At 51.7% G+C, this 25,734-nt stretch overlaps 1 protein-coding gene across 6 annotated transcripts; it reads left to right on the top strand.

The window, feature by feature from the left end:
• The first annotated feature begins 222 nt into the window (after positions 1–222).
• Positions 223–24,721, top strand: FGD2 (FYVE, RhoGEF and PH domain containing 2). Of its 6 annotated transcripts, none has more exons than XM_033217014.1 (17): positions 223–477; positions 1,055–1,914; positions 3,414–3,645; positions 5,576–5,650; positions 6,265–6,413; positions 9,171–9,327; positions 9,525–9,663; positions 10,207–10,265; positions 10,453–10,599; positions 11,311–11,403; positions 15,568–15,647; positions 15,736–15,766; positions 16,497–16,589; positions 17,224–17,355; positions 21,400–21,546; positions 23,048–23,194; positions 23,567–24,721. In XM_033217014.1, the coding sequence occupies exons 2-17, from the start codon at positions 1,784–1,786 to the stop codon at positions 23,780–23,782; spliced, it is 2,028 nt and encodes a 675-aa protein (XP_033072905.1). In that variant the 5' UTR covers positions 223–477; positions 1,055–1,783; the 3' UTR covers positions 23,783–24,721. The 6 variants fall into 6 exon arrangements, with proteins under 6 accessions (XP_033072905.1, XP_033072907.1, XP_033072906.1 ...); XM_033217016.1 differs by having other exon boundaries at positions 23,681–24,721; XM_033217015.1 differs by having other exon boundaries at positions 11,311–11,352.
• Positions 24,722–25,734: the final 1,013 nt, after the last annotated feature.

Raw genomic sequence — 25,734 nt, forward strand, 5'->3', positions numbered from 1 at the left:
TTCTCCTGCTTCGGCCTTCCAAAGCACTGGAATGACAGGTGCGAACCACTGCACCAGCCCAGACTGGGCTCCAGAAACTACCTCTGGGCCCTGTTGCCACCTCTTAGGTGGCTTCCGGAACTGGGGTCAACAGGCGTGAAAGGTCAGCCCCCATGGAGGAGAGGTGGGGCCTGAGTAGGCTCCTCCCACTGTGGGAGCGCTGGCTTTTCCCCTGCGGGGTGGCTCTGGAACCACTTCCTCTTTCTTCACTCTGAAGCCAAGAGCAGACCTGCTGAGCCTCAAGAAAGATGAGAACAGATTCACAGGTGATTTAGCCTATTTGTCCCAGGCCAAGGTGGCTGCATGTGCTAGCTGGAGGCCTCTCTCTCTGCTTCAAGGGTAGCTGAGATCCACCCCGGAAACTGGCAGGTTGAAGGAGGCAAGTGAGGAGAAGCTGGTGTCTGTGTCCAACCTGGTCACTGTGTTGGAGAATAGCAGGTATGGGCGGCTGGGGTGGGAGGGTCACCATGGTGGGCTGGCAGCCACCCTCCAACCTTTCTGGCAGCTCTCTCCCTGGGCCCTGCCCTGGACCCTCCTCCTGCTGGGGCAGCCCCACGTTCCTCGGTCACGGATTCCTTGGAGCATGGGAGAGTGTCGGTGGGACACCAGGAGCCAGGCAGGTGTGAGAGTGCCAGTATGTGTTGGGAGAGTCCAGACAGGCGTGGTTACGAGCAAGCACGGGCAGATCAAAGCCCGTGTGTGGGCACAGGACCTCACCCAGTGCCTGCCAGCACCTCGCAGAAAAAGTAGCTATTCACCAAGCATTCACTCCCTATGATTAGGATAACCATATAATTTGTCACTCAGCACACAATTGAAACTGAAAGTAAATGCCAATAAAATGTGGTGGTTGCAGGGGAGGCATTACAGGTAAAGCTGGGACCATATGAGGCAAACCAGAATGTATGGGCAGCCTACTGATAGGGCACTCCCTACTCTAGGCTCATGTCCCTACTTATTAATTTAATCATTGAGCCTAACAGGGGTAGATTGTATGTCTGTTCCCATCTTGTAGATGAGGAAATGGAGACACAGAGAAGTGAGGATGCCAAGTGCTTTCAGTTAAGTATCCGGGGCAATGCTGGGCTGTCTATCTGGAGGGAAAAGGCTGGGCCAAATGCGTGGAGTCATTAGTAGCCCTGGGAGCATGTGTGTTTGTGTGTGTGTGTGTGTGTGTGTGTGTTGTGTGTTATATGTGGCATCAATCCATTCTGCAGGCATTTCTTAAGCTCAGGACTGTGTTAGGGGCTATCCCAGGTAGGGTTTCCTGGATATAGATTCAGACAGAGGTTTGCCACAGGTGGTTTATCAGGGAGAACTTTGGGAACAACAGCTGTGGGTGTGAGGGAAGCAGGGCTGAGCAGGGGGAGATTCTGAACTGCAGTGCACCTGCCACAGAGGCCTCAGCCTGTCCCAGGGAGCTCTGGAGCTGGGATGCCTCTTGGTTGTTCCAACTGAGGCAGAGGGCTGCGTATTTGTATCTCCATGTGAACTGGACAAGACACTCTGGGTGAGGCAGCTCTCTCTTCCGGAGAGTGATTCCCAGAGAGGGACTCAGCCAATAAATTACCCATCAGCCCCCAGTACTACCAGCAGCTGGTGGGGATGGTGTGGGGAGGCCTCACTCCTGAAGGAGGGACATGGGCGGCACAGGACAGCATCCTACAGGAACTGTAGAGGATGAAGAAGCGTTTCTGTATTTGGATGCTGAACTCATCCAATAACCATGATGCAAGGTCAATAGATGCAAGACAATAGATGTCCTAGGAATGACCCGGATGCTGTATTGAGGGCACTCATGGCAGGCAACTTTTTCTGTAGGCTTCAGGGTGGAGATGGCATAGATGTAAACCTAGAAGTCCTCAACTTCCTGAGGTGGGTGATTCTCCCCTGCCTTTCCCAGGGTTTTTGCCAAGCTCGTCCTGTTCAGCACCAAGGACAGCTCTTGGGAGCCACCTTCCTGGCCCACCACCCCCTTGGGTGTGGGTGGATGGCACCACCTCACTCAACATGCTTGACGTGGACTAGGCACACTTGGGTGGAGCCCCTCAGCATGCTCTGCTCTGCCCAGGCGACACTCCTGCAGGAGCAGGCAGCCCTCAGACGGGAGTTAGGTCCCAGAGGGTGAGAGCCACTCCTTACAGAGTGAGGGGACCCATGCCAACTGCCTTGGCCTGGGCTTCCTTATGAGGTCTCCAGCACCTCAGCTGATCTGAAACTGAGGGGTCTAAGAGGAAACAGAAACTGGCCAGGGGCACCAGAACAGAAATGCAGAACCCGAAACCACATGTAGAACAGAAAGCCTGAGAACCAGCAACGCCCATGAGCTGCAGACCCATAGACTGAGGAACCAGGGACTGGGGTGCCAGGGAGGGGTGGAAGAGCCTTGGAGTAGCCACACAGCGCTAGGTCCCAATGCTCTCACTGCCACAAACCCAAATGTGTCACTTGGGGCAAGTCACTTTGACTCTGCGGACCTGTTTCTCCTTTACTCAAATGGGGAGGGGCAGGTTAGGGTGAAGGCTCAGGAAGCAGTTGCCTGATTTGAATCCCACCTCTGCCACTTCCGAGCCGCATGTTACTTATCCTGTCGAGACCTCAGTTTCCTTGACTGCAAAATATGGGTAATGAAAACCTTTCTTGCGGAGTTTTGGAGATTTCGCATTTGTTTGGCCTTCCATTTCCTGGCCTGTCTTTCTCATAAGGATGCCTGCCCTGTGCTGTCATCATGAGCCTTTCCACACTGAAGACAATGCTGGGTATATTCAGCAAGGGTGGGCTCTGTTACCTAAAGAATTTGACTGGCTTGCAGAACCCAGTACACAGGGCAATAAAGGTGCCCTATGAAGGCCCATCCCTGGGAGAACAGAGAATCTGCTGCTGGGCTGGGTCTTCCTGTTTCTGTACATGTGGAGAGTGTTGATCCCATTGAAAAGCCCCAGCTTTTGCAGGCCTGCTCTCACTTTAGATTGTTCTGTGGCTTCCGCCTTCCCTTGATGTATAGGTTACTGATATGGAAACTGAAAACAGAGGTGAGGTCCAAAGGTGAGGATGATCCAGGGGGTACCGCTTAAAAACCCCTATATACAGAAAGGATTCCTGGACACTGTGGTTTCATTTTAAACAAGGAAGTATGTAGTTCCCCAGAAAATAATATACAGTCCACCCTGACTCATTTTGAACACTGAGTTACCCCCAAGAATGTGTTGGGAGAGAAGTGAAAGTCTTACTTAGCATGTTCCCAAAGAAAGCCAGGCACCCAGGGTCCCCTGCACTGGAGATTTGCACCAGGCAACCACATCCACACCAGGGACTTGCTGCTGTTTTCCCTGATCTCCAGGGAGGAAACCCTCAGGTCTGTCTCTTCTCCTCAGGACTCCAGAAGCAGCACCCAGAGGCCACAGGCTAGAGGACATGCATCACCACCCTGAGTGCAGGCCTCCCAAGTCCCCAGGTCCATGGGAGAAGCTGAATGTTGGGGAGGCCATGGGGTCTGAGCCCAGGACAGTCAGCAGGAGGTACCTGAACTCCCTGAAGAACAAGCTGTCCAGCGGAGCCTGGAGGAAATCTTGCCAGCCTGTGACCCTCTCAGGATCGGGGATGCAGGTGCCTGAGGGCTGGGGTAGAGGTGTGGGGTGCTGTGGTGGGGAGCTCTCCCTGACCTCTCCTCCACATTCATCCCTAGCCAGAGCCAGTTGTTCCCCAGGTGGGGATCTTGTGTGACCAGAGGTCAGCTGGGAGCTAGATTTCCCCATGCTTACTTGTCTTTGATTCACTGGCTGCCTGCTGCGCACCGTGCTGGATCACTTCGCGAGTCCCTCATGTAGGAGGTTTTTGGACAAGGAAGTTGAAACACAGACAGTTTTAAGGAACTTATTCAAGGCCACACAGCTTGGAACAGTCTCCAGCTTGTGAACCTGATTACTCTTCTCAGGTGGGACCTCAGTTTACCCACTGGAGGAGACAACAATCTCAACCTAGAAATAGAGGTCTGAGTGTGAATTGTCCGGCCCTTAGACTAAAGCCCGGTCTGATTTCTTCTATGGCTTGCAGTTTTCTCATCTGTAGAGTTCAAGGGTTGACATGCAAATACTGTGCACCCAAATTCCCTGGAGTCACATCCCAGCACTTTTGCTTACTAACTGTGTGTCCTTGGGCAAGTCACTTGAGTCTCTTTGTGCCAGTTTCCTCATTTGTAAAATGGGGATGGTGGTTATAGTGATGTGTCCTGGTTTTCAATTGCTGCTGAACAAACTTCTCAAAAATGTAGCAGCTGGCTGGGCACAGTAGCTCATGCCTGTAGTGCCAGCACTTTGGAAGGCCGAGGTGGGTGGATCACCTGAGGTCAGTAGTTCAAGACCAGCCTGGCCAACACAGGGAAACCCTGTCTCAACTAAAAATACAAAAATTAGTCGGGCATGGTGGTGGGCGCCTGTAATCCCAGCTACTCAGGAGGCTGAGACAGGAGAATCACTTGAATCCAGGAGGTGGAGATTGCAGTGAGCTGAGATCATGCCACTGCACTCCAGCCTGGGTGACAGAGCAAGACTCTGTCTCAAAAACAAAAAACAAAACAAAACAAAAAACAGAAAAAACGTAGGGGCTGAGTGTAACTGTTTATTATTTCTCACATTTTGTGAGTTGCCTGGGACGCTGCCAGGAGGTTTTTCTGCTGGCCTCACTTGGGGGTCTGTATGATTCTACTTGGGCTGCCGTAACAAAATACCCTAGACTTCAACAGCAGACATTTATTTTCTCACAGTTCTGGAGGCTGGAAGGCCAAGTTCAAGGTGCCAGCAGGTTTGATTTCTGGGGAGGTCTCTGTTCTTGGCTTGAAGACGGCCACTTTTTCAGTGTGTCCTTACATGGCCATTTCTTGGTCATCCCTGGTGTGCCTTCCTCTTCTGACATTAATCCTACCAGTTTAGTTCCCTACTCTTATCATCCCATTTAACCTCAATTACCTCATTCAAGGCCTCATCTCCAAATACACTTACATTGGGGGTTAGGGCTTCAACACAGGAATTTGGTTGGGGGACACAGTTTAGTTCCTAACAGGGTCTCTCAAGTAGCTGCAGTCAGAGGGTGGCTGAGGCTGGAATGCCCAAGACAGCTCAGCTCACAAGTCTGGCATCTGGGCAGGGACAGCCGGAAGACTGGGCTCAGCTGGGATGCTGGCAGGGCTGGGCTCTTTCTCCGTGTATTCTCCAGGCCTCTCCACTCCACGTGGCCTGTCCATGAGGTCTCCCTATCAGAGGTGCCAGACCCCTTGATGTAGTGTTCACAGCTCCTAAGACAGCACAGGTGGAAGCTTCCAGGCCTCTTAAGGCTAAGGCTGAGGACTGGCACAGCCTTACTCAGCTGCATGCTCTGTGAAAGCCATCCCAGGGCCGGCCCAGATGCACTGCGGGAGGCATGAATCCCGGGAGGTGTGCTTCACTGCAGCAACTTTGGAGACTGAACTGAGGTCCCCATCAGAGGAGACCAAAGCTGTCTTTCCCCTTTTTCTTCTTTCCTCCCCTCCAATCATCTGCAGGAGCCAGAGAAGATCGTCCAGGAGCTGCTGGAGACAGAGCAGGCCTATGTGGCGCGCCTCCACCTGCTAGACCAGGCCAGTGGCCAGGACACCCCCGTCCAGAGCCCCAGCCCTGGGTCTCCTCACCCAACTGCTTCTCAGCCTTCCCACCCCGCTCACCAGAGCTGAGTGGAAGCCTTAGCCCTTCAACCTCAACGACTGGGGTTGGGGTAGAATCAGGAGGTCTTGTTAACAGCACTCCCTATTCTGCCCGTGGTGCCCAGGCTGGCCCCCGAATATAGCAAAGAACACACCAGCTGGCCCTTGCAGGCCTGCACAGTATCCTCATCTGTCATCTCAATGCCCACAACCTCACAATGACCTTACCTTTCATAGTTTTTAAAGACTCCTAAGGCTAGAGGATTATTCATCGTGGCAGGGAGCTCTATTTTGATGAAGTCCAAGACCTCCATAGACCCAAGTTGGGCCTGTTTATGGCATTCATCAGCTTCCAGTCTTTGGCCAAGTCCCTGCATCTCTAGGCTTTGCCTTGCCTATCTGTAAAATGGCCAGAACACAACCTCCCCTGCCTTCTCTTCCTGGGGTTGCTGTGAGGATGCCGGGAGATCAGGAAGGTGGAAGCATGCAGTAGGCTGGTGTGTGGGTGGCTCCCTGTCACTGCAGTGAGTGACCAATGGTGGCGGCTACAGGTGTTTTTCCAGGAGCTGCTGAGGGCGGCCCGCAGGAGCAAGGCCTTCCCCGAGGACGTGGTCAGGATCATCTTCTCCAACATCTCCTCCATCTATCAGTTCCATTCTCAGTTCTTCCTCCCAGAGCTGCAGCGGCGCCTGGATGACTGGTGAGGTCCTCTGGGAGCCCCTGAGGTCTCAGATCACAGCCCTGGCCAGGTGGAGGTGGGGAGAGCCCCCAGGGCACTGGGTTCAGCCTCCTAGGGCCAGGCCCTTTTGTGTGGCCATGACAGTCTCCTCCCCGGGGCTTGGTCTGTCTGCACAGTGAGGGGCTTGGGTGAATGCGCCCTGAGAGGCTGTATGTGTGCAGACTACTTCCTGGGGAAAGGGGTGGATCAGGACCTGGCCAAGTCAAGTGACCAGGTGACTTTGGGAACAGTGAAAATAGCCAGTGCTAACTGAGGGCTTCCTACAGGACTGGCCTTGGACTTTCCACCTATTAACTCACTCAATCTTCATATCAGCCTGCTGTGTGATGATGGCATCATGGTTGTGCAAGAAACCCTCTTGTTTTCAGAGATGGCTACTAAAGATTGCTTAAAACATTTATAATAAACTCTTTTTTTTTTTTTAAGAAAAGAATAGCCGGGTTTAGTGGCTCACGCCTGTAATCCCAACACTTTGGGAGGCCAAGGAGGGTGGATCACTTGGGCTCAAGAGTTTGAGACCAGTCTGGGCACCATAGTAAAACCCCATCTCTACCAAAAATACAAAACTTAACCAGGCATGGTAGCAGACACCTGGAGTCCCAGCTGCTCAGGAGGCTGAGGTTGGAGAATTGCTAGAGCCTGGAGTGTCGAGGCTGCAGTGAGCCATGATCGTCCCACTGCACTCCAGTCTGGGTGACAAAGAGAGACCCTGCCTTAAAAAAAAAGAAAAGAAAAGAAAAGAAAAGGCCGGGCGTGGTGGCTCATGCCTGTAATCCCAGCACTTTGGGTGGCCGAGGTGGGTGGATCACTTGAGGTCAGGAGTTCGAGACCAGTCTGGTCAACATGGTGAAACCTTGTCTCTACTAAAAATACAAAAAAATTAGCCGGGCACTTTGGCATGTGCCTGTAATCCTAGCTGCTGGGGAGGCTGAGGCAGGAGAATCACTTGAACCCGGGAGACGGAGGTTGCAGTGAGCCAAAATCGCGTCACTGCACTCCAGCCTGTGAGACAGAATGAGACCCTGTCTTAAAAAAAAAAAAGAGAAATGAAAAGAGAAAAGAAAAGAAAAACCCTATAAGATCTCCTACCATCATTCCAATTTTTTTCAATGAGAAAATTAGGGTACAAAAAGGTTAAGTGACTTGCCTGGGAACAGAGCTAGCATGATTTGTGCATCTCGGGAATCAGGCTCAGGAAGCCTCACTCCCAGACCATGGCTCCTTGCTGCTCTGCTCTAGCAAGTCCTGCCATGGGATGATCCTGGAAAAGTTCTGTGTGTGTGTGTATATATATAATATATATAGAATACATGTATTACATATAATACATGTATCATATATAAAATATATATTATATAATATACATTATATAAATACATTAAATATATAAATATGTATATATAAATATGTATATCTATATATTTATATATAGATATATAAAATATATACATTATTTAAAATATTACATACAATGTATTTAATATAAAAATATATAATATGTTATATACAATATATATTTATATATTTAAATGTATAATATATTTAATATATACATCTATGATATGTATAAATAGATAACATATTATATATTATATATAACATATAGTATATTATATATTATATATAAGATACATTTATATATTATATGTATAAATATATAATATATATCTTTTTATATATTTATATATGCATATTTATATATACGTATATAAACATATAAATATACATATTTATATATTTATATTTACACATGTATATGTAAATATATACATATTTATATATTTATATACATATTTATATATTTATATGTTCATATATGCATATATATTATATTAATGTATTTATATTATGTATTTTATATGTATATGTTTTTATATATAATATATTTTATATATAATAAATTTTTATATATTTATTGTTTTATATATTTTTTAATGTATTATATATTTGTGTATTTTGATATTTTGATATATATTTATATATTTATATTTTATATATTTCAGTTTTTTTTTATTTTTTGTATTTATTTTTATAAAATAAATGTTTTATAAAAACATTTTATGTTTATGACATTTTATGTATTTTATATATTTTATATATATATTATTTTAAATACATATTTTATATATATATATATTTTTTAGCATCGGGGGCAAGGAATGAGATTTCACCACGCTGCCCAGGCTGGTCTTGAATTCCTGGGCTCAAGCTATCTGCCTGCCTCAGGCCTCCCAGAGTGCTGGGAGTACAGGTGTAAGCCACTGTGGCCGGCCAATCCTGGAGAAGTTCTTGCGCCTCTGAGCCTCCACTTCCTCACCTCTAAGATGGGCTAGTGGCTGTCCCCACCTGCAGGGTTGAGAATTACATGGAATGAGACATGCAGCATGTTCTGGGTAGTGCTTGGCAGGTGGCCCTTGTTATTGTTACATAATGAAGCATTGAGCAATTACTGAACACCTGCTGTGGGCTCAACACTGTGCTGGGCCTTGTGGATGAGGCCAACCTGGGACCAGAACAGCCTTTGGCCTCAAGAGGCGTATAGTCTAAGGAGTAGAGGGGCACATGCTTGTGAGGATGACACCCCTGTGCCCCGCCCACACCCAGAATTGCCATGAAAAGCTTGCTTTGGGGGATTCAGGGAACCTGGCCTTGCCTGGCCCTACCTAGAGTCGAGAGGAGGTTTCTAGGCTGAGGGCAATCCCTGTGCCCCTCCTGCAGGACAGCCAACCCCCGCATCGGCGACGTGATACAGAAGCTGGCCCCCTTCCTGAAGATGTACAGTGAGTATGTCAAGAACTTTGAGCGAGCGGCTGAGCTGCTGGCCACCTGGACCGAGAAGTCTCCACTCTTCCAGGAGGTTCTCACTCGCATCCAGGTGAGGCTGCAGGAGGGCTGGAGTCAGCATTGCCACTCCCAGCATGCAGTGGCTCAGGTTGCCTTGAGTGATTTAGGGCATCTCCCAGGCTCAGCTGCTTCCACAGGCCCCTGCCCACTTGTCTGGCCCTCAGGGGCAGCCTGACCCACCTCCCTTCTCTCACCCTCTCCCTGTTGTTCCCCGCATCCCTCCCCAAGAGCAGTGAGGCTTCGGGCAGCCTGACCCTGCAGCACCACATGCTGGAACCAGTGCAGAGAATTCCACGCTACGAGCTGCTGCTCAAGGAGTACGTCCAGAAGCTGCCAGCCCAGGCCCCAGACCAGGCCGATGCTCAGAGTGAGGACACCCCCAGGGGTCCCAGAGGGCTGGGGAGGCCTAAGTCATTCCCATATACTTATTGAGCTCCTGCTAAAATAGTTATGACAACCATCAGTCATCAACATCAAGTGCTGGCACTTCATACACATTATCCATAGCATTAGCCATTTTTCACAGATGGGGACACTAAGACCCAGAGAGGTTTAGTGACTTGCTCAAGGTCACACAGCCAGAAAGTAGCAGAACTGGAATTTGAACCCATGCCTATATGATGCCAAAGCCCATATTCCTTCCATTATACCCTCTAGGTCTGGCTTGTTTTGGGGAGCAGTGAGAGTCACCAAAGCCAAACACCTAATGACTAACGTTCAGTGGCTTCCAGTCTCTCAGCCCTGGGAGGCTGCCACCATTCAGACACCCCATGGCTGGGCTGCACAGGCAGGGCTGCTCCCAGGGGCTGTCATGGCAGGTCCTGAGGGCCCTTTGTGGAACTTCAAGGACCTCCTGTCCCAGCCACCAGCCCCGATTTTCAGGGAATAAACTCTGGCCCTGCCCTTTCAGAAGCCCTGGACATGATCTTCTCAGCTGCCCAGCACTCCAATGCAGCCATCACTGAGATGGTGAGCAGCCCGCCCTCCCCTGGAGCCCTGTCCCCCTCCCTGCAAGTCTCAGCCTGGTCCCACCCATGACATCTATCCCACTGCTGCCCTTGCTCTCACACCCCAATCCCCGTCCCCACAAGGCAAGCCTTCCAGAAGCAGGTGAGCCCTGCCCAGACTTGACTGAGGATGCACCCCAACCCCCCAGGAGCGGCTGCAGGACCTGTGGGAGGTGTACCAGCGCCTGGGCCTCGAGGACGACATAGTAGACCCTTCTAACACCCTGCTCCGTGAGGGCCCGGTCTTTAAGATCTCCTTCCGCCGCAACGACCCCATGGAGCGCTATCTTTTCTTGGTAGGAGGGTGCTGGGAGCTCCTCTCCACACCAGGGAGAGAAGAGGAGCCACTCTGGCCTGAGTCATGCTACCTGGCCTCTACCTGGCACTGCAGGGGGACAGGGAAGAGACTGCTTCTCTATCCTTTTTTGCTTTGGCACCCAGATGACTTTGGACAGGTCACCTGCTGCCTCCAAGCCTCAGAGATTTCCATCCTACAGGTTTCCCAGACATGTCCTAGGAAGCAACAGAGTCAGAGTTTGAACCTGGTCTGGCTCCAAAGCCTGTGGTATTAATCTGTGCTCTAGAGAGTACACAGCAGGAGGGAGTAAGGTTAGCTACTAGGAAGAACTGCCCTGGATTTGCATGGAAGAAGCTGGGGGATCTCCTGAGATCTGGAAAGGCGGTCCTGCCTAGAGGTCTGGGGGATGGAGCTAAAACCTCTTGTAAACCCCTACCATCCTGAGCCCCTGTTGAGAAAGGCCTTGTAGCTTTCTGGAGGTCTGCTATGGTCCGTTGTAGGGTGACCCTTCAGTAACCATCCTAGGGGAATCGGGAGCTTGACAGCCCCTTCCTCATCACCCGCATCATCACCTGTGACGTCCTGCGAGCTGGCCAGAGTGTGGTCAAAGAGGAGGGGGTCCAGTGGTGCTCAGCCCACCCTCAGAGAAGCCCCACCTAGCCGTCCTCCCTGCCCTGCCACGGGCCACTCACACCTGTGTCTCCTGCAGTTCAACAACATGCTGCTCTACTGCGTGCCCAGGGTGATCCAGGTGGGTGCCCAGTTCCAGGTGAGGACCCGCATCGATGTGGCCGGGATGAAGGTAAGAGGCCCCCTGAACACCACTGGGCTCCACCTCAAGGGTGGGACTAAGTACAGGGAGTAACAGGAGGGGCCAACCAGGTTCTCAATCAGAGAACCAAACCCCTGCAGGGCCTGGGCAAATGTGGAGATGGAAGAGTGTGGGGCTAGAGCTCTCCCCTCTGGGCTCCTAGCCCTCCTGCTCCGTCCTTCCCAGCTTCCCACATGCCTGGCCCTCCCTTTGGGGCCGTGCATGAGCCAGCTGGGCCTTTCTCTGCTTTCCCTACTGTTTATACCACTGCTTTGAAAACTTTCATGTGTGTGAGAATGCTCTGGGCATCTTGTGAAAATGCAGGTTCTGAGTCAGGAGGTCTAGGTGGTGGGAGGCCTGAGATCCTGCATTTCTAACCAGCTCCCAGTCAAGATGGATTGACAACTGACTCCACCTGCAGGATTGTGGGAATTAAATGAAATGAGATGTGTCCTGGGCAGTGTACACTGATACTGTAGGAGCGCAGACCACATTTTGAGTAGGAAAGGTCTCCAGTGTCAGCTCAGCGGCTGGCTTATGTGTGTCCCCATCTACTTCATCCAGAGATTATGGCAAATGAGCAGGGCCAGTAGTCCGTCATGGAGCCCATTGACTGGGTGTCCCCACGGGGGAACCACCAGATCCTCCTAACAGACCCATGATGCAGAGGCTGTTAGAATCTTCTGGATTTTTTTTTTTTTTTTTTTTTAGACAGAGTCTCACTTTGTTGCCCAGGCTGGAGTGCAATGGCACAATCTCGGCTCACTGCAAACTCCGCCTCCTGGGTTCAAGTGATTCTCCTGCCTCAGCCTCCCAAGTAGCTGGGACTACAGGTGCGAGCCACCATGCCGGCCAATTTTTGTATTTTTGGTAGGAGAGATGGGGTTTCACCACGTTGCCCAGGCTGGTCTCAAACTCCTGACCTCAAGTGATCCACCTGCCTTAGCCTCCAAAAGTGCTGGGATTACAGGTGTGAGTCACCACACCCAGCCTGTATTTATCTTTTAAAAATATTTTAATTTTACTACTTAAAAAATACAGATTATACACATTCTAAAGTCAAATAATATAAAAAATATATACAATGGAAGTCTCCTCCCCACTCTATTCCCTCGTTCCCCTTCCTGAAGGCAACCCTTGCTTCTCGTGAGGTCTTCCGGAGGTGGTCTTCGCCCAGCAAACAAATAATATATAATAGGATTGTTTCCTCATCTATACCAGAAGCAGTGGTATACTCTACACATTTTTCTGCACTTTGCTTGTTTTAACTAACTGCAAATGCTGGAGACTGAGGTGTCCCTGTACTTGAGAGCTTCCTCATCCTTCTGCCCCGCTGCATTGCGTCCCACTGTGCGGATGCACCGGAATGTCTTCAGTCTTCTGCTGAGAGACATTCAGATTGTTTTCAGTTGTCAGCAGCTGCAAATGAGGCTGCAGTGAAGAGCCTGGTACAGCCTGCCTGTGTGTGAGTGTATCTGTACTTAATCCCATTTTTAAACATGAGAAAACCAAGGCCCTAGAAAACCTTTCTAACTGGAGTAACTTGCTTGAAGGTCATATCGCAAATGCTAGTTTGAGTGACCAAGCCAGGATTCAGACGCAGGTGTAACAAAGGCTGGCGCTTCTGCATCTAATCACCACGCTTTGCTGTCGCCTATTAAGGCTTCAATCCAGAGGGTTAACACCTCTGATGGAATTTCTGGCCTCATGGAGGACATGGTCAGAGAAGCTTCCTAACCAGCCCTCTCTGCTGGCTCCTGAGTCCTGGTGTGTCCTGAGGGCTGGGGCTGGAAGAAGCAGAGGTCTGGTCTGGCCCATTTGGCACTCTCATCCACCATCACCCCTACCTGCTTCAGCCCCAGAAGGGAGTTGCAGGCAGGAGTTGAACCAGAATGCTCTACCCTCTAGAGCCCCTGGGGCCTCCAGAGACCCCAGCAAAAGAGCCCCTTCCCTGCTCCTGACTGGGATTGCTTGGCATTTAGAGCAATCCAGGGCCTGGGGGTGGCGTGCAGCCTGGGAATGATGAAGGCTGATGAGGGAACACGGGTTCACTGCTCACCCCTACACCTGCGCTGACTGAAGTCTTTTACCAGTGCAGCCCTGGCCCTGGCATCTAGCTTTTCATCCTAAAGGGACCAGAATGTCCCATAGACCAGGGCGTGTGCAGGCTTGTATGTCTGGAGTCCTTGGTGAATGAGGCTGAGAAAGGCAGGTTTATGGAGAGCTACAGACAGAGAAATGGAGACAGGTGGCCCTGCCAAAGGACTGTCAGAGGCCCAGGCATAGAAAAATAGAGATCGACAGATAGGAAGGCTAAGAAATATAGAAACCAAAACAGAGTCATAGAGAGAAAACAGAGAGAGCCGAGCCTGAGAGCATCAGATGCTTTGGGTGTGTGTTGAGAGCTCACTGGCCCTGTGTGTGCTGGGTTTCTGGAGTCTACTAGTCTTGGCTAGCATGTCTGATACTCCAGCAGCCGCAGAGCACCCTCTCCTGGATGGCATGGGCTTGGCAAGTGCAGAGCTGTCCACTCACCCTACTTCTGTGCAGGACCTATTTTCTGAGTCTGAGGTTTGGAGGCAAATCTCACCTTTGACCATCATGATGGTTCCTATGGGCCTATGACTCTCTGGCCTCCTCCTTTCTAGGTGTCAGGGAGGCCTAGTTCACAGCAGCTGATTCTGCCCAAGGTCTGACTTGGTCTTAGTATTTTTGCCATCCCACACAGGACCAGCCTGGGAAGAAGGAAGGGGTGTGGGCACACATATCCAGGGGCTCCACGTACAGTTGTGCAGGTTGTACACTGCACAAGGATACCTCATCTAAGAGGTTGTCTTCTGCAGCCAACTGCAGAGTAGCAGATTTTGATACAGTATCATAGATGGTATATTTGTAGTGAGAATTGTCCGGCAGATGGCAGTCAAATGTCTTGTTCTAACAATATCTAGGTATTATGCCAGTTTGCCAACAGATGTCAGTAAAGTGTTTTGAGGAAGGCTGCCCTGTATTAATTATTACAAAGGTACAGTATAGACTAGCAGGGGATTGAATTGACCCAGCCCTGGGGAGAGTGGTTGAGGCTCAGCTCAGCAGAGCTTGGGAAACTCCTCTTGAAACCTGCTGGGGAGCTGGAAGCCTCTGTATGAACATCCCTGGGGCAGCCTAGACCCTCAGGTCAGGAGCTCCCAGTTCCCTTTTTTCTGTCAAAAGCATGACATTTCTTCCTATTTCTGGACTGCAAACCTGGGATTTCTCCCTTCTTTTCCCTTTCCCCTCTCCCTGACCCAATTAGAAACCTCTTTTGTCTCTCCAGTGCACCTGGGCAGGCCAGGACCATCTATGAGGCTGCTTCCTAACTGGCCTTTGAGCCACAGGTTTGTCCCATTCTGCCCAGATCCAGCCCCTCATCCCTTGCACACAAAGAGGTATTTGGCTCTTTCCCAAATACCTCTTTCCACATGACCACCTCTCCAGTGCCAAGGGCATCGAATACCAAATCACATCAGCCCCTTCTAAGGCAAAGACTGGAGAGTGAGGCTGCAGACTAGGACTAAGCTGGGGAAGGATGTGCTTGTACTCAGTGCTGTCTGGGTTATGGTGAGCTGCCCTGGAAGTGCGCAAAGACCTGGCCACTGCATGGGAGGCAGCAGAGGAGTTCAAGTGTTTGAGGAATTTAATGGCAACGAAGTTCCCCCACACAGAGGCTCTTGTGCTCTCGGCCTGTGTCTTCGGTTCTCTTTGCAAATCTCTCTCCACACTGTCTGGAGGAAGTGTGCTTACAGGACTCTGGGGTAGGATGGAAATAGATGTTCTTCCATCTTACCCTTGGGGGCTGAAAACCTGGGGTGGAATCCTTCTTTTGCCCCTTTTTTGTTGAATCTATTGTCAGAAATTGTCATCTCCACCTCACACTGGGTCAACTTAGCTGCTGCTAAAATTCCAGGAGCCATAGGTCCATTTGCTTGGAGGGAGGCCCAGTTGTAGGAGCATTCGCTTGGCTCAACAGGATTAGGGAGGTGGAGAACAAGCTCTGCATCCCTGTCTCTCGAATTTGAATGTCCCTTGGGCACAATCCACCTCCCTCCTCTCTACAGGGCTGCGCCTGGGACCTGGGGTATGGCGAGTCTGAGCCAGTTGCCTCCTTCCTCTCGGCAGGTGCGGGAGCTGATGGATGCTGAGTTCCCCTACTCCTTCCTGGTGTCTGGGAAGCAGCGCAGCCTGGAGCTGCAGGCCCGGTAAAGGAGCTGGGGTGGCAGCCCAGGGCCAGGCAGGAAAACTGGGAGGGGCTGATCTCCTCAACACCTGTGTTCACTTTCCGAGCAGGTCCCAGGAGGAAATGATTTCCTGGATGCAGGTATGGGAACGCTCCAGGGCTTCCGGGAGGCTTTTTCCTTTCTTTCTTTTTTTTCTTTCGCAGTAATGGGTTATCTTGATGAAGCTCCTGGGATTCTCCCTAGCCTATTCGGGCTGAGGGTCAGGGAGTGGTGTGTGTATGCATGTGTGTGTGTGCATGTGTGTATGCATGTGTGTGCATCTGTGTGTGCATGTCTGTGTGTGTTTGTGTGTGTGCATGCATGTGTGTGCATGTGTGTGTTTGTGTATATGTGTGTTTGTGTGCATGCGTGTGTGTGCATGTGTTTGTGTGTGTGTGTCTGTGTTTGTGTGTATGGGTGTGTGTACGTGCATGTGTGTGTGTCTTTGTGTGTGTGTATGTTTGTGTGTGCATGCGTGTGTGTGTGTGCACGCTCCCACACCTGCGTGTGCCCAGCTGCTCCCTGCTCTTCCTAAGGAGCTGCTCTGTGGTAGTTTGGAGATGGATCTGGGTTCCTATCTTGCTGCTTCTCATTGCCCAGCTGGGCAGTCCAGGGCCAGTCACTTACCCTCTTTGAGCCTCAGTTTGTACACCTGTAACCTGGGGTTGGTAGTTTCTCCTCTGATGAGGTAGCCTGTGTGTGTGTAGAATCCAGCTCCTGGCACCTAGCGGGCTTTCAGCCCTGTCTGTCGCATGTGTGGATGGATGGACAGAGGAGCAACCCCTCCCTCCCACACCTCAAGCCCCAACCCTCCTCCTCCCTGCACCCCAGGCCTTCCAAGCAGCCATTGACCAAATTGAGAAGCGGAATGAAACCTTCAAGGCTGCGGCCCAGGGGCCTGAGGGAGACATCCAGGAGCAGGAGGTAAATGAAAGCTTTTTCATCCGTTGCTGGAGCCACCAACCCAAACAGAGCTTGTTCCCTCTCTGTTCTACTTGTACCAGCTTGGAAGGACAGGGAATGTCACCTGCCAGGAGAGACTGAAGGGACCAGGGGAAGCCCTCACAGTGCATCCCCCGACTCAGTGCCTAAGCATTCCCCATTAGCAACACTTCCTTTGGGAGCCTCTCTGTACAGCTGTCATGGGGAAGGGTTTCATATCTCTGCAGCTCCAGCTGCAGGGAGCAGCAGGGTTTTGGGTTTGAAAGTGTCTGACAAATGTAAAGTCTCAGGGAAGATGGAAGGCGAGTGGGGTAGGGGCTGGGGAGGATATCTGTGGTTTGAGTTCAGATTTGAGCTCAACTCTGGCTTGCTGGGTGACTGCTGAGTCATTTGACCTCTCTGGGTCTCAGTTTCCTCACTTATACAATGGGAATAATGGTAACTAACCTATCATAAGGCCTCGATCAGGTCAGTCAGCTTCCTGTGAAAGCCCCAGGGAAGCCCAACACACAGAATCCCTGTCACAGCAGGTGGACACGGGGCCTCGGGTCCTCGGAGGATGGGCAGAAGTGGGTCACCAAGGGCCCATTCCTGCCCAACTCCCCTTAACCCACAGCTGCAGTCTGAGGAGCTGGGCCTCCGAGCACCACAGTGGGTCCGGGACAAGATGGTGACCATGTGCATGCGCTGCCAGGAGCCCTTCAACGCTCTGACGCGCCGTCGCCACCACTGCCGGGCCTGCGGCTACGTGAGTACTCCTGCCAGCACTCCTGCCTCCACCTGCCCACCCAGGCCTCCACCTTTCCTACCTAGGCCTCCCCTTGATCCACTTAGGCCTCACCTGTCCCACCTAGGACTCCACCTGTGTCACCTCGGCCTCTACCCGTCCCATGTAGGCCTCCACCTGCCCCACCTCGGCCTCCACCTGTCCCACCTAGGCCTCCACCTGTCCCACCTCGGCCTCCACCTGTCCCACCCAGGACTCCACCTGTCCCACCCAGGCCTCCACCTGCCCCACCTCGGCCTCCACCTGTCCCACCTCGGCCTCCACCTGTCCTACCCAGGCCTCCACCTTTCCCACCTGAGCCTCCACCTGCCCCACCTAGGCCTCTACCTGTCCCACCTCAGCTTCCACCTGTCCCACCTAAGCCTCCACCTGTCCCACCTAGGCTTCCACCTGTCCCACCCAGGCCTCCACCTGCCTCACTAGGCCTCTACCTGTCCCACCTAGACCTCTACCTGTGTCACCCAGGCCTCCACCTGCCCCACCTAGGCCCCCACCTGTGTCACCCAGGCCTCCACCTGTGTCACCCAGGCCTCTACCTGCCCCACCTAGGCCTCCACCTGTCCCACCTAGGCCTCCACCTGTGTCACCCAGGCCTCCACCTGTCCCACTTAGGCTTTTACCTGTGTCACCCAGGCCTCCACCTATCCCATTTAGGCCTCTACCTGCCCCACCTGGGCCTCTACCCTCCCAGCTCAGGCCCTGCTGTCCCCATCCTGGCCAAATCTGCTGGCTTCAACCAGTGCAGCCCAGTGGTGTTGGGCACGAGCTCATCTGGCCCTCACAGCACACCTCAGGGGGCTGCTATGCTCCCATTTTATAAATGGGTAAGTGAGACCCATTGAGGATTTAATTACTTGTTCAAGGCACCTCTGAAGCTGATCCTATGAATTTACCTGCCTTCTTATCATCATTTTCCATGACCCTGAGACCCAGAGCTAGGAAATGGTCTCCAGTTCCAGTGGAGGGGCATCCAGCCCCACACCCCCTCAGGCCTTGCCCCACCACCTCACCAGGCCCATGCCCACTATGCACCCACCTACCCCTGTCATCCTCTCTTCTCTGCCTGCTTTGGCTAACTGTCCTCTCTTCTCTGCAAACTCTCAGCACCCTGGCACCTGATGGATTCTGTTGCCAACTCTGCCTACTGGTTCAGGCCTCAGCTTCCTTACCTCCACCATGGGGGTCATGAAACCCACCTCCAGTGTGGCAGTGAGGATTCGACCAAAAAACATTTTCTCCCTTCCCTCTCCTTCTCTTTCTCTTTCCCCCTCCTCCGTAGCTCAGGTAGGGCATCCAGTGCGGGTGAGCTACCAGCTTCTTGAGGAAGGAACTGTGTCCCTCCAGTTCCTCCTCTTATCAACCCAGGCCCTGTTATCAGAGGCAGATCTCACTTTGCTTTTTAAGCCTCTGCTGTACTTGAGCTGTACTCTGTTGACATCACAACCCCCTCTGTTTACTCTGCAAACAGAGAAGCCCTTTGCAACCTCAGTCTTTGATGACCTCCAGAGGACAGGAGGAGTCTAACTGGACAGGTTGGGGCCAGTCAGGGAGGTGTCCCCAAAACGTGTTAAACTGCAATCAGGACACAGTCCATTTCTAGGACTGGGAACACACCTGCATTCAGATGTCAGTGATGAGTTACATCCCAAAGCCAAACAGAAAGGATGTGGGGATTGGCTACTGTTCCTGGTGATTCACATCTGTAAATAAGAGTTGAACTGATTCACACTTGTGACTGAAAGTAGTTCTTTAAAAATTACTTAAAATAGTGAACTACAAAGAGGCACAAAGAATAACAACACACATGTAGCTGCCTTCCAGCTTAAGATAGAAAATATTCTGACAACTGAATTAAATATATGATCCTTGCTTGGATTCTTTCTGGGGGAAAATAAAGCCATCAAGGTCGCTTTTGGGACCACTGGGAGAAATTTGATTTTGTAACATATCTAGATAATAATATTGTATCAGCTGGGTGCAGTGGCTCACACCTGTAATCCCAGCACTTTGGGAGACTGAGGTGAGTGGATCACCTGAGGCCAGGAGTTCGAGAACAGCCTGGCCAACAGCCCCATCTCTACTAAAAATACAAAAATTAGCCAGGTGTAGTGGTGTACACTTGTAATCCCAGCAACTCGGGAGGTTGAGGCAGGAGAATCGCTTGAACCCAGGAGGTGGAGGTTGCAGTGAACCCAGATCGCGTCACTGTACTCCAGCCTGGGCAACAAGAGCAAAACTCCATCTCAAAAAAATAAAAATAATAATATTGTATCAATGTGAAATTTCCTGAGTGTGACCATGACACCGTGGATAGGTAGAAGAATGGCTTGTTCTTAGGAGACACCAGCTACATATATAAGGGTGAGGTGTCATGATGACTGTAATTTATCCTCAAATGGTTCAGAAAAAAATAAAATACATACACAGAGACAGAGAGCAAATGTGGCACAAATGTTAATAATTAGTGAATTCAGTGGGTGGTATCATTGTATTATTTATTCAATTTTTCAGTTTGAAATTTTTCAAAATTAAAAGTTGTTAGAGGAAAAAAATTTACTAATTATATTTAAACATTGAAATCTCTCAATAAAAAAATAAAATGCTCCTCAGGTAGCCGAAGCCCTGTGTGGGGCTGTGCCCTGACCACGGGTTTCTCGTGCCTGTGCAGGCGGACCTTCGTGCCTGCTGAGCCAGTGAGTCATCCTTTCGGTGGTTCGGGTGCCAGTTTCTGTCTTCCCTGCCTGCCAGACGGGAATCCTTGTGAGGGTGGGGCAGGGCCAGGCCTTCTTCTCCACGTCCCTGCCAGGCCACACTCTGTGCTAGGCACACAGAGGAGCTCCCTGAGGGCTGGGGCTGCCTGACAAACAATACTCCCTGCTCTGCCCCTTTCTCCTGCGCTCCATCTCCAAGCCCACATCTGGGCTTCCCGTGGTGCCAAGTCTTCCTTGCAGTCATGCCTTGAGGCACCCAGAGTTCCTCTCTGAGTCTTCCCAGGCCCCTTTTACCTGGTCTCCCAGCATGATCCATGTCAGCCTTGGGGGGATGTCTTCGTAATGAACTGAGGGTGGGCCCTGCTCCACAGAGTACCCATGTAAAAACAACCAGCCTATCATTTTTAGATGAAAATACACTTGACTCGGCCGGGCGCGGTGGCTCAAGCCTGTAATCCCAGCACTTTGGGAGGCCGAGGCGGGCGGATCAGGAGGTCAGGAGATCAAGACCATCCTGGCGAACACTGTGAAACCCCGTCTCTACTAAAAAATACAAAAAATTAGCTGGGCGAGGTGGCGGGCGCCTGTAGTCCCAGCTACTCGGGAGGCTGAGGCAGGAGAATGGCGTGAACCCGGGAGGCGGAGCTTGCAGTGAGCTGAGATCCGGCCACTGCACTCCAGCCTGGGCGACAGAGCGAGACTCTGTCTCAAAAAAAAAAAGGAAAATACACTTGACTCCATGATGGCGCGGAATACAAAGTCCACCTGAGTCTTAAAGCTAAACTGTGGGTCTTGAAAGACACACCCTGTTTGTGGAGGGCCGGTCTGCCAGTTAACAGTGTGGCTCTCAGGGTCAGGAGAGGACAAAAGCTGGGCCCTGCTTGCCTGGTGGGGTCTTTGGGAGAGTCAGGTGAGATGGCAGAGAGGACAGCACTTGGAAAAGTGAATCAGATGCCAGCGGTCTGTCTGGGGCAAGCCCTTGGGTTCACGGCTACCCTCACTCGGGGGGAACCTGAAGGAGAGAGAAGTTATGGCCCTCGCGGTGGGGGCCGGGTCTTGAACTCTCAGCCTAAGAGCCCCGAGCCCGAGCTCCCCATGCACTGCAGCCTCCAGGCAGTTGGGCCTCACCAGCATTGGGCACCATTCCCGCTCTGCCTCCATTCCTCTCACGAAGCTTTCTTTTCCTCCCCCAGTCCCTGGTTGCTCTCATGCCTTCACCTGCCTGCCAAGGCAGGAGCCCAGCCCTCCGGTGCCTGGTCTCAGCCCCACGCCCCCCTGTGTGTGTCCTCCTCAGGTGGTGTGTGCCAGGTGCTCTGACTACCGGGCTGAGCTGAAATACAACGACAATAGACCCAACCGAGTCTGCCTCCACTGCTACACATTCCTCACCGGAAACGTGCTCCCCGAGGCCAAGGAGGACAAGAGGCGGGGCATCCTGGAGGTGAGGGCCACTGTCCCCACGCTCACCATCCATCCTCTTTTCAGGGAATGTGTGCCCAGCAACCACCCTGGGCTGACACTGTCCAATGCTGAGGAACAAGCTAGCCGTGGTCACACCCTCCCTCCTTTCCCTCCTCCTCTCTCTGCCCACAGACCCCAGGTCTCTCCCCACAGCCCAGGCAGTGCAGAGCCTGTCACCAAATGGAGGTACCCTTTGGCTGCAAGCTGTCGTCCACATTCTTCTGCACTTCCTCTATGTCCCCATCCAATAGTACGCCCCCTCTGGACAGCTCCTGTTCACATCCCCACGTCCTGCCCCAACAGTCCCAGGGTGACAAGAGCTGGTCACTGATTCCATTTTACAGATGGGAACACTGAGGCTCCAGGTCAGACAGATTGGAGACTCCATTCTAACTGGAAGGGACTCCAGGAGCCAGTCGGTCTTATCCCATGGAGACCCAGGGCTGGAGAAGTGACTTGCCCAAGATCACGCAGCAAGTTAGGAGCCAGCTGTCTGATCTCAGCCACAGATGTTCTTCCTGTCACCCTGGGGGCCTCACTGAGCCACACTTGCCCCCACAGGTGCTCCTTTGTGGGGGTACAAGTGTGCTCAGCTAAGCACCACAAATACAATGTCACCCAGCCCAACATCGGTACCACCATCCACTGCCCCTCCCTCATGAAGGCCAGGTTGACATCCCACTGTCTCTGGGAGGTGGGAGAAGGTCAAGCCTGTGCCAGCTGAGATTCACTCCCAGGTTCAAGTTGGCCTCTTTTGGCCAGGTGGGATGACTCATACCTGTAATCCCAGCACTTTGGGAGGCCGAGGTGGATGGATCACCTGAGATCAGGAGTTCGAGACCAGCCTGGCCAACATGGTGAAGCCCCGTCTCTATTAAAAATACAAAAAAAAAAAAAAATCATCTGGGCATGGTGGTGCATGCGTGTAATCCCAGCTACTCAGGAGGCTGAGGCAGGAGAATCTCTTGAACCCAGGAGGTGGAGGTTGCAATGAGTCGAGATTGAACCATTGCACTCCAGCCTGAGCAACAAGAATGGAACTCCGTCTCAAAAAAAAAAAGAAAAAAAAAAAGTTGGCCTCTTTCCATGAGCATCTGTCCCCTTTCCAGTCCTCCCCATTCTTCCAGGCCCAGGACCCCCTGACCACTAGGCAACAACAGCCTGCCCCTGGAGATGTTCAGCCCCTTCTCAGGGCCCAATTCTGTTTCCTGGAGCAGCTCCAGGCACCCTCCTGGCACCTGCCCCTTGTGGGCACACACACGACAGGTTCAGGCAGGCTGGCATTTGACCGCAGTTCTGCCACTGGCCAGCTAGCTGTGTGATCACAGGCACTTGATGGGACCTCTCTGAGTCTCAAGGACCAAGGACCTCTCCATTCAGTACTGCTGTAAGGATTGGAGATAGTGATTGTCAAGCCCCCAGACCAACATCTGGCACTTGTGGCTGCTCTGCTCCCTGACAGTCCCTCCTTCTGCTTTTAGAAAGGGTCCTCAGCTACGCCTGACCAGAGCCTGATGTGCAGCTTCCTGCAGCTCATCGGGGACAAGTGGGGCAAGAGTGGCCCCCGGGGCTGGTGTGTGATCCCTCGGGATGACCCCCTCGTGCTCTATGTCTACGCTGCCCCTCAGGTAAGGCCACCACCTGCCCGTCCCCCACCAGGCCCTGGCCTTCCCACAGCATGTGTGTGATGGGGGTCAGGGGTGAATATTGCTAGCTCCATATGTCAGATAGGGAAACTGAGGCCCAATGAGGATGTGGTATCCTGGAGTCTCAAGGTTAGTAAGTTTCAGAATTGGGCCCTGACTCTAGGTCACCACTGCTTTGCCCTCAGAGGCAGCCATTTCTTCTCTCCTCCTCCTCAATGGCTTTCACCAGCCCACCCCCAACCCATGGGGGTTTGAGGTGTGAGCTGTGCGTGAGTGGCTGTTACCTTCACAATGGCTATCTGGGGCAGTAGGACTGAGAGGGGACAGTGGCCCACTGCTCTCTCCTCCCCCCAGGACATGAGGGCTCACACCTCCATCCCCCTGCTGGGCTACCAGGTGACCGTTGGGCCCCAGGGGGACCCTCGGGTCTTCCAGCTACAGCAGTCAGGCCAACTCTACACTTTCAAGGCCGAGACAGAGGAGCTGAAGGGCCGCTGGGTGAAGGCCATGGAGCGGGCGGCCAGTGGATGCAGTCCCAGCTGGCCCAACGACGGGGACCTGTCCGACTGAGCCACTGCCAGCCACTGCCAGCTGCTCTCCTGCCCACCTCTCCCCACCCTGAACCCAGCTCCTGCCACAGACTGACCCTGTGGCCTCAGGACCCACTGCCCTAAGTGGTGCTTTCACAGAATTGATTCAGCCATCCATGCTCAGGCCATGTGTCCCGATCTGGGATGCAGAAAATATGGGTCCATTCCTTTCTAGAAAGGGGACAACCAAGTGTCTCAGTTTGCCTTGTGGGGAGGGGGTTCCTGGGCCATGGGACTTCCAGTGCTGAAACTGGGAAAGTCCCATGTCCCCAGACTGGTGGTACCATAGTGTGGTTTTCAACTGGGGCGGCTCATTTGTGTCTCCTGGGGAGCTTTTAAAGAGTACTGGTAAAAAACACATAGTAATTAATTTTAAAAATGTAAAAAACAATGCCTGTACTGAAGCACCACCAACCATTTAATTGGTCTGAGATGGGGGAGGCATGGAGTCTTTTTTTTTTTTTTTTTTTTTTTGAGATAGAGTCTTACTCTGTTGCCCAGGCTGGAGTGCACAAACATGGCTCACTACAGCCTCCATCTCCCGGGCTCAGGTAATCCTCCCACCTCAGCCTCCCAAGTAGCTGGGACTATAGGTGTGTGCCACTGTGCCTAGCTAATTTTTTAATTTTTTGTAGAGATGGGATTTCGCCATGTTACCCAGGCTGGTCTCAAACTCCTGGCCTCAAGTGATGCTCCCACCTCCACTTCCCAAAGTGTTGGGATTACAGGCGTGAGCCACCGTACCTGACGCATGCGTACTTTTTAAGAGTACGCACGAGTCTAATATACAGCCTGGGTTACCTGGGATGAAGAATAAAGAAAGCAAACTACCACAACTGATGGTTTAGCCCCTATCAAGTGCCAGTCATGATAGTAGTAATAATAATAATAAACATCTATTGGGCCAGGCTCTGTGCAAGGTGTTTTATGTGGATTATGTCATTTTACCATCCATAGTTATCCCCATTTCCAGATGAGAACACCGACTCAGAGAGGTTTAGTAATTGGTTCAATTGGTCATGTAACTCGTAGATGCGAGAGCCAGGTTTTAACCCAGTGAACTAAGGTCAAAGCTCTTTCCATCATGTAGCAGAACAATAAGACAAGCAGAGAGGGGAGGAGAGTGAGAAGGAAAGGAGAGGGAAAGAGAGTGAAAAAAGATGGGAAGACAAGAAGGAAAGGTGAATGGTGGGAGGAAGAGGGATGGGAGGAGCATCCCTGTTCTCTCATCCCCACCTCGCTGGTGGGTGAGGATGCTTTTTCATAAGAGACCACCAGGGGGTGGCAGTGGTCAGCAGGTCACATGGAGTGGCCCCAGCAGTGGCCAGAACACCCTCAGCTGCTCTCAGCAGGTCTAGCCATTGCTGGGCTCTGCCCTGAAAGGAGGAAGCATGGATGAGTCACAGGTTTTTGTCCCACCACAGGCTCAGCAGCTTGCCTGCCTCCAACCTGAGGCCACTTCCCTCTTGTAGGGTGTTTGTTTATTTGAGACAGGGTTTTGCTCTGTCACCCAGGCTGGACTGCAGTGGTGTGATCAGAGCCCATCAGAACCTTGACCTCCTGGATTTAAGCCATCCTCCTTCCTCAGCCTCCTGAAGGTCTGGAACTACAGGCGCATGCCACCACGCCCAGCTAATTTTTTAAATTTTTGTAGAGATGGGGTCTCACTATGTTGTCCAGACTGACCTCAAGCTCCTGGGCTCAAGCAATCCTCCTGCCATGGCCTCCTAAATATTGGGATTATAGGCATAAGCCACCGCGCCCGGACAGCATCAGCATTTTATTTATTTATTTATTTTCATGTTTATTTTTTGAGATGGAGTCTCTCGCTCTGTCGCCCACGCTGGCTCCATCTCGGCTCACTGCAACCTCTGCCTCCTAGGTTCAAGTAACTGGGATTACAGGCGTGCACTACCATGGCTGGCTAATTTT

The sequence above is a fragment of the Trachypithecus francoisi genome, unplaced genomic scaffold (assembly GCF_009764315.1).
Source record: "Trachypithecus francoisi isolate TF-2019V2 unplaced genomic scaffold, Tfra_2.0 Lachesis_group10, whole genome shotgun sequence".
Taxonomy (NCBI): domain Eukaryota; kingdom Metazoa; phylum Chordata; class Mammalia; order Primates; family Cercopithecidae; genus Trachypithecus; species Trachypithecus francoisi.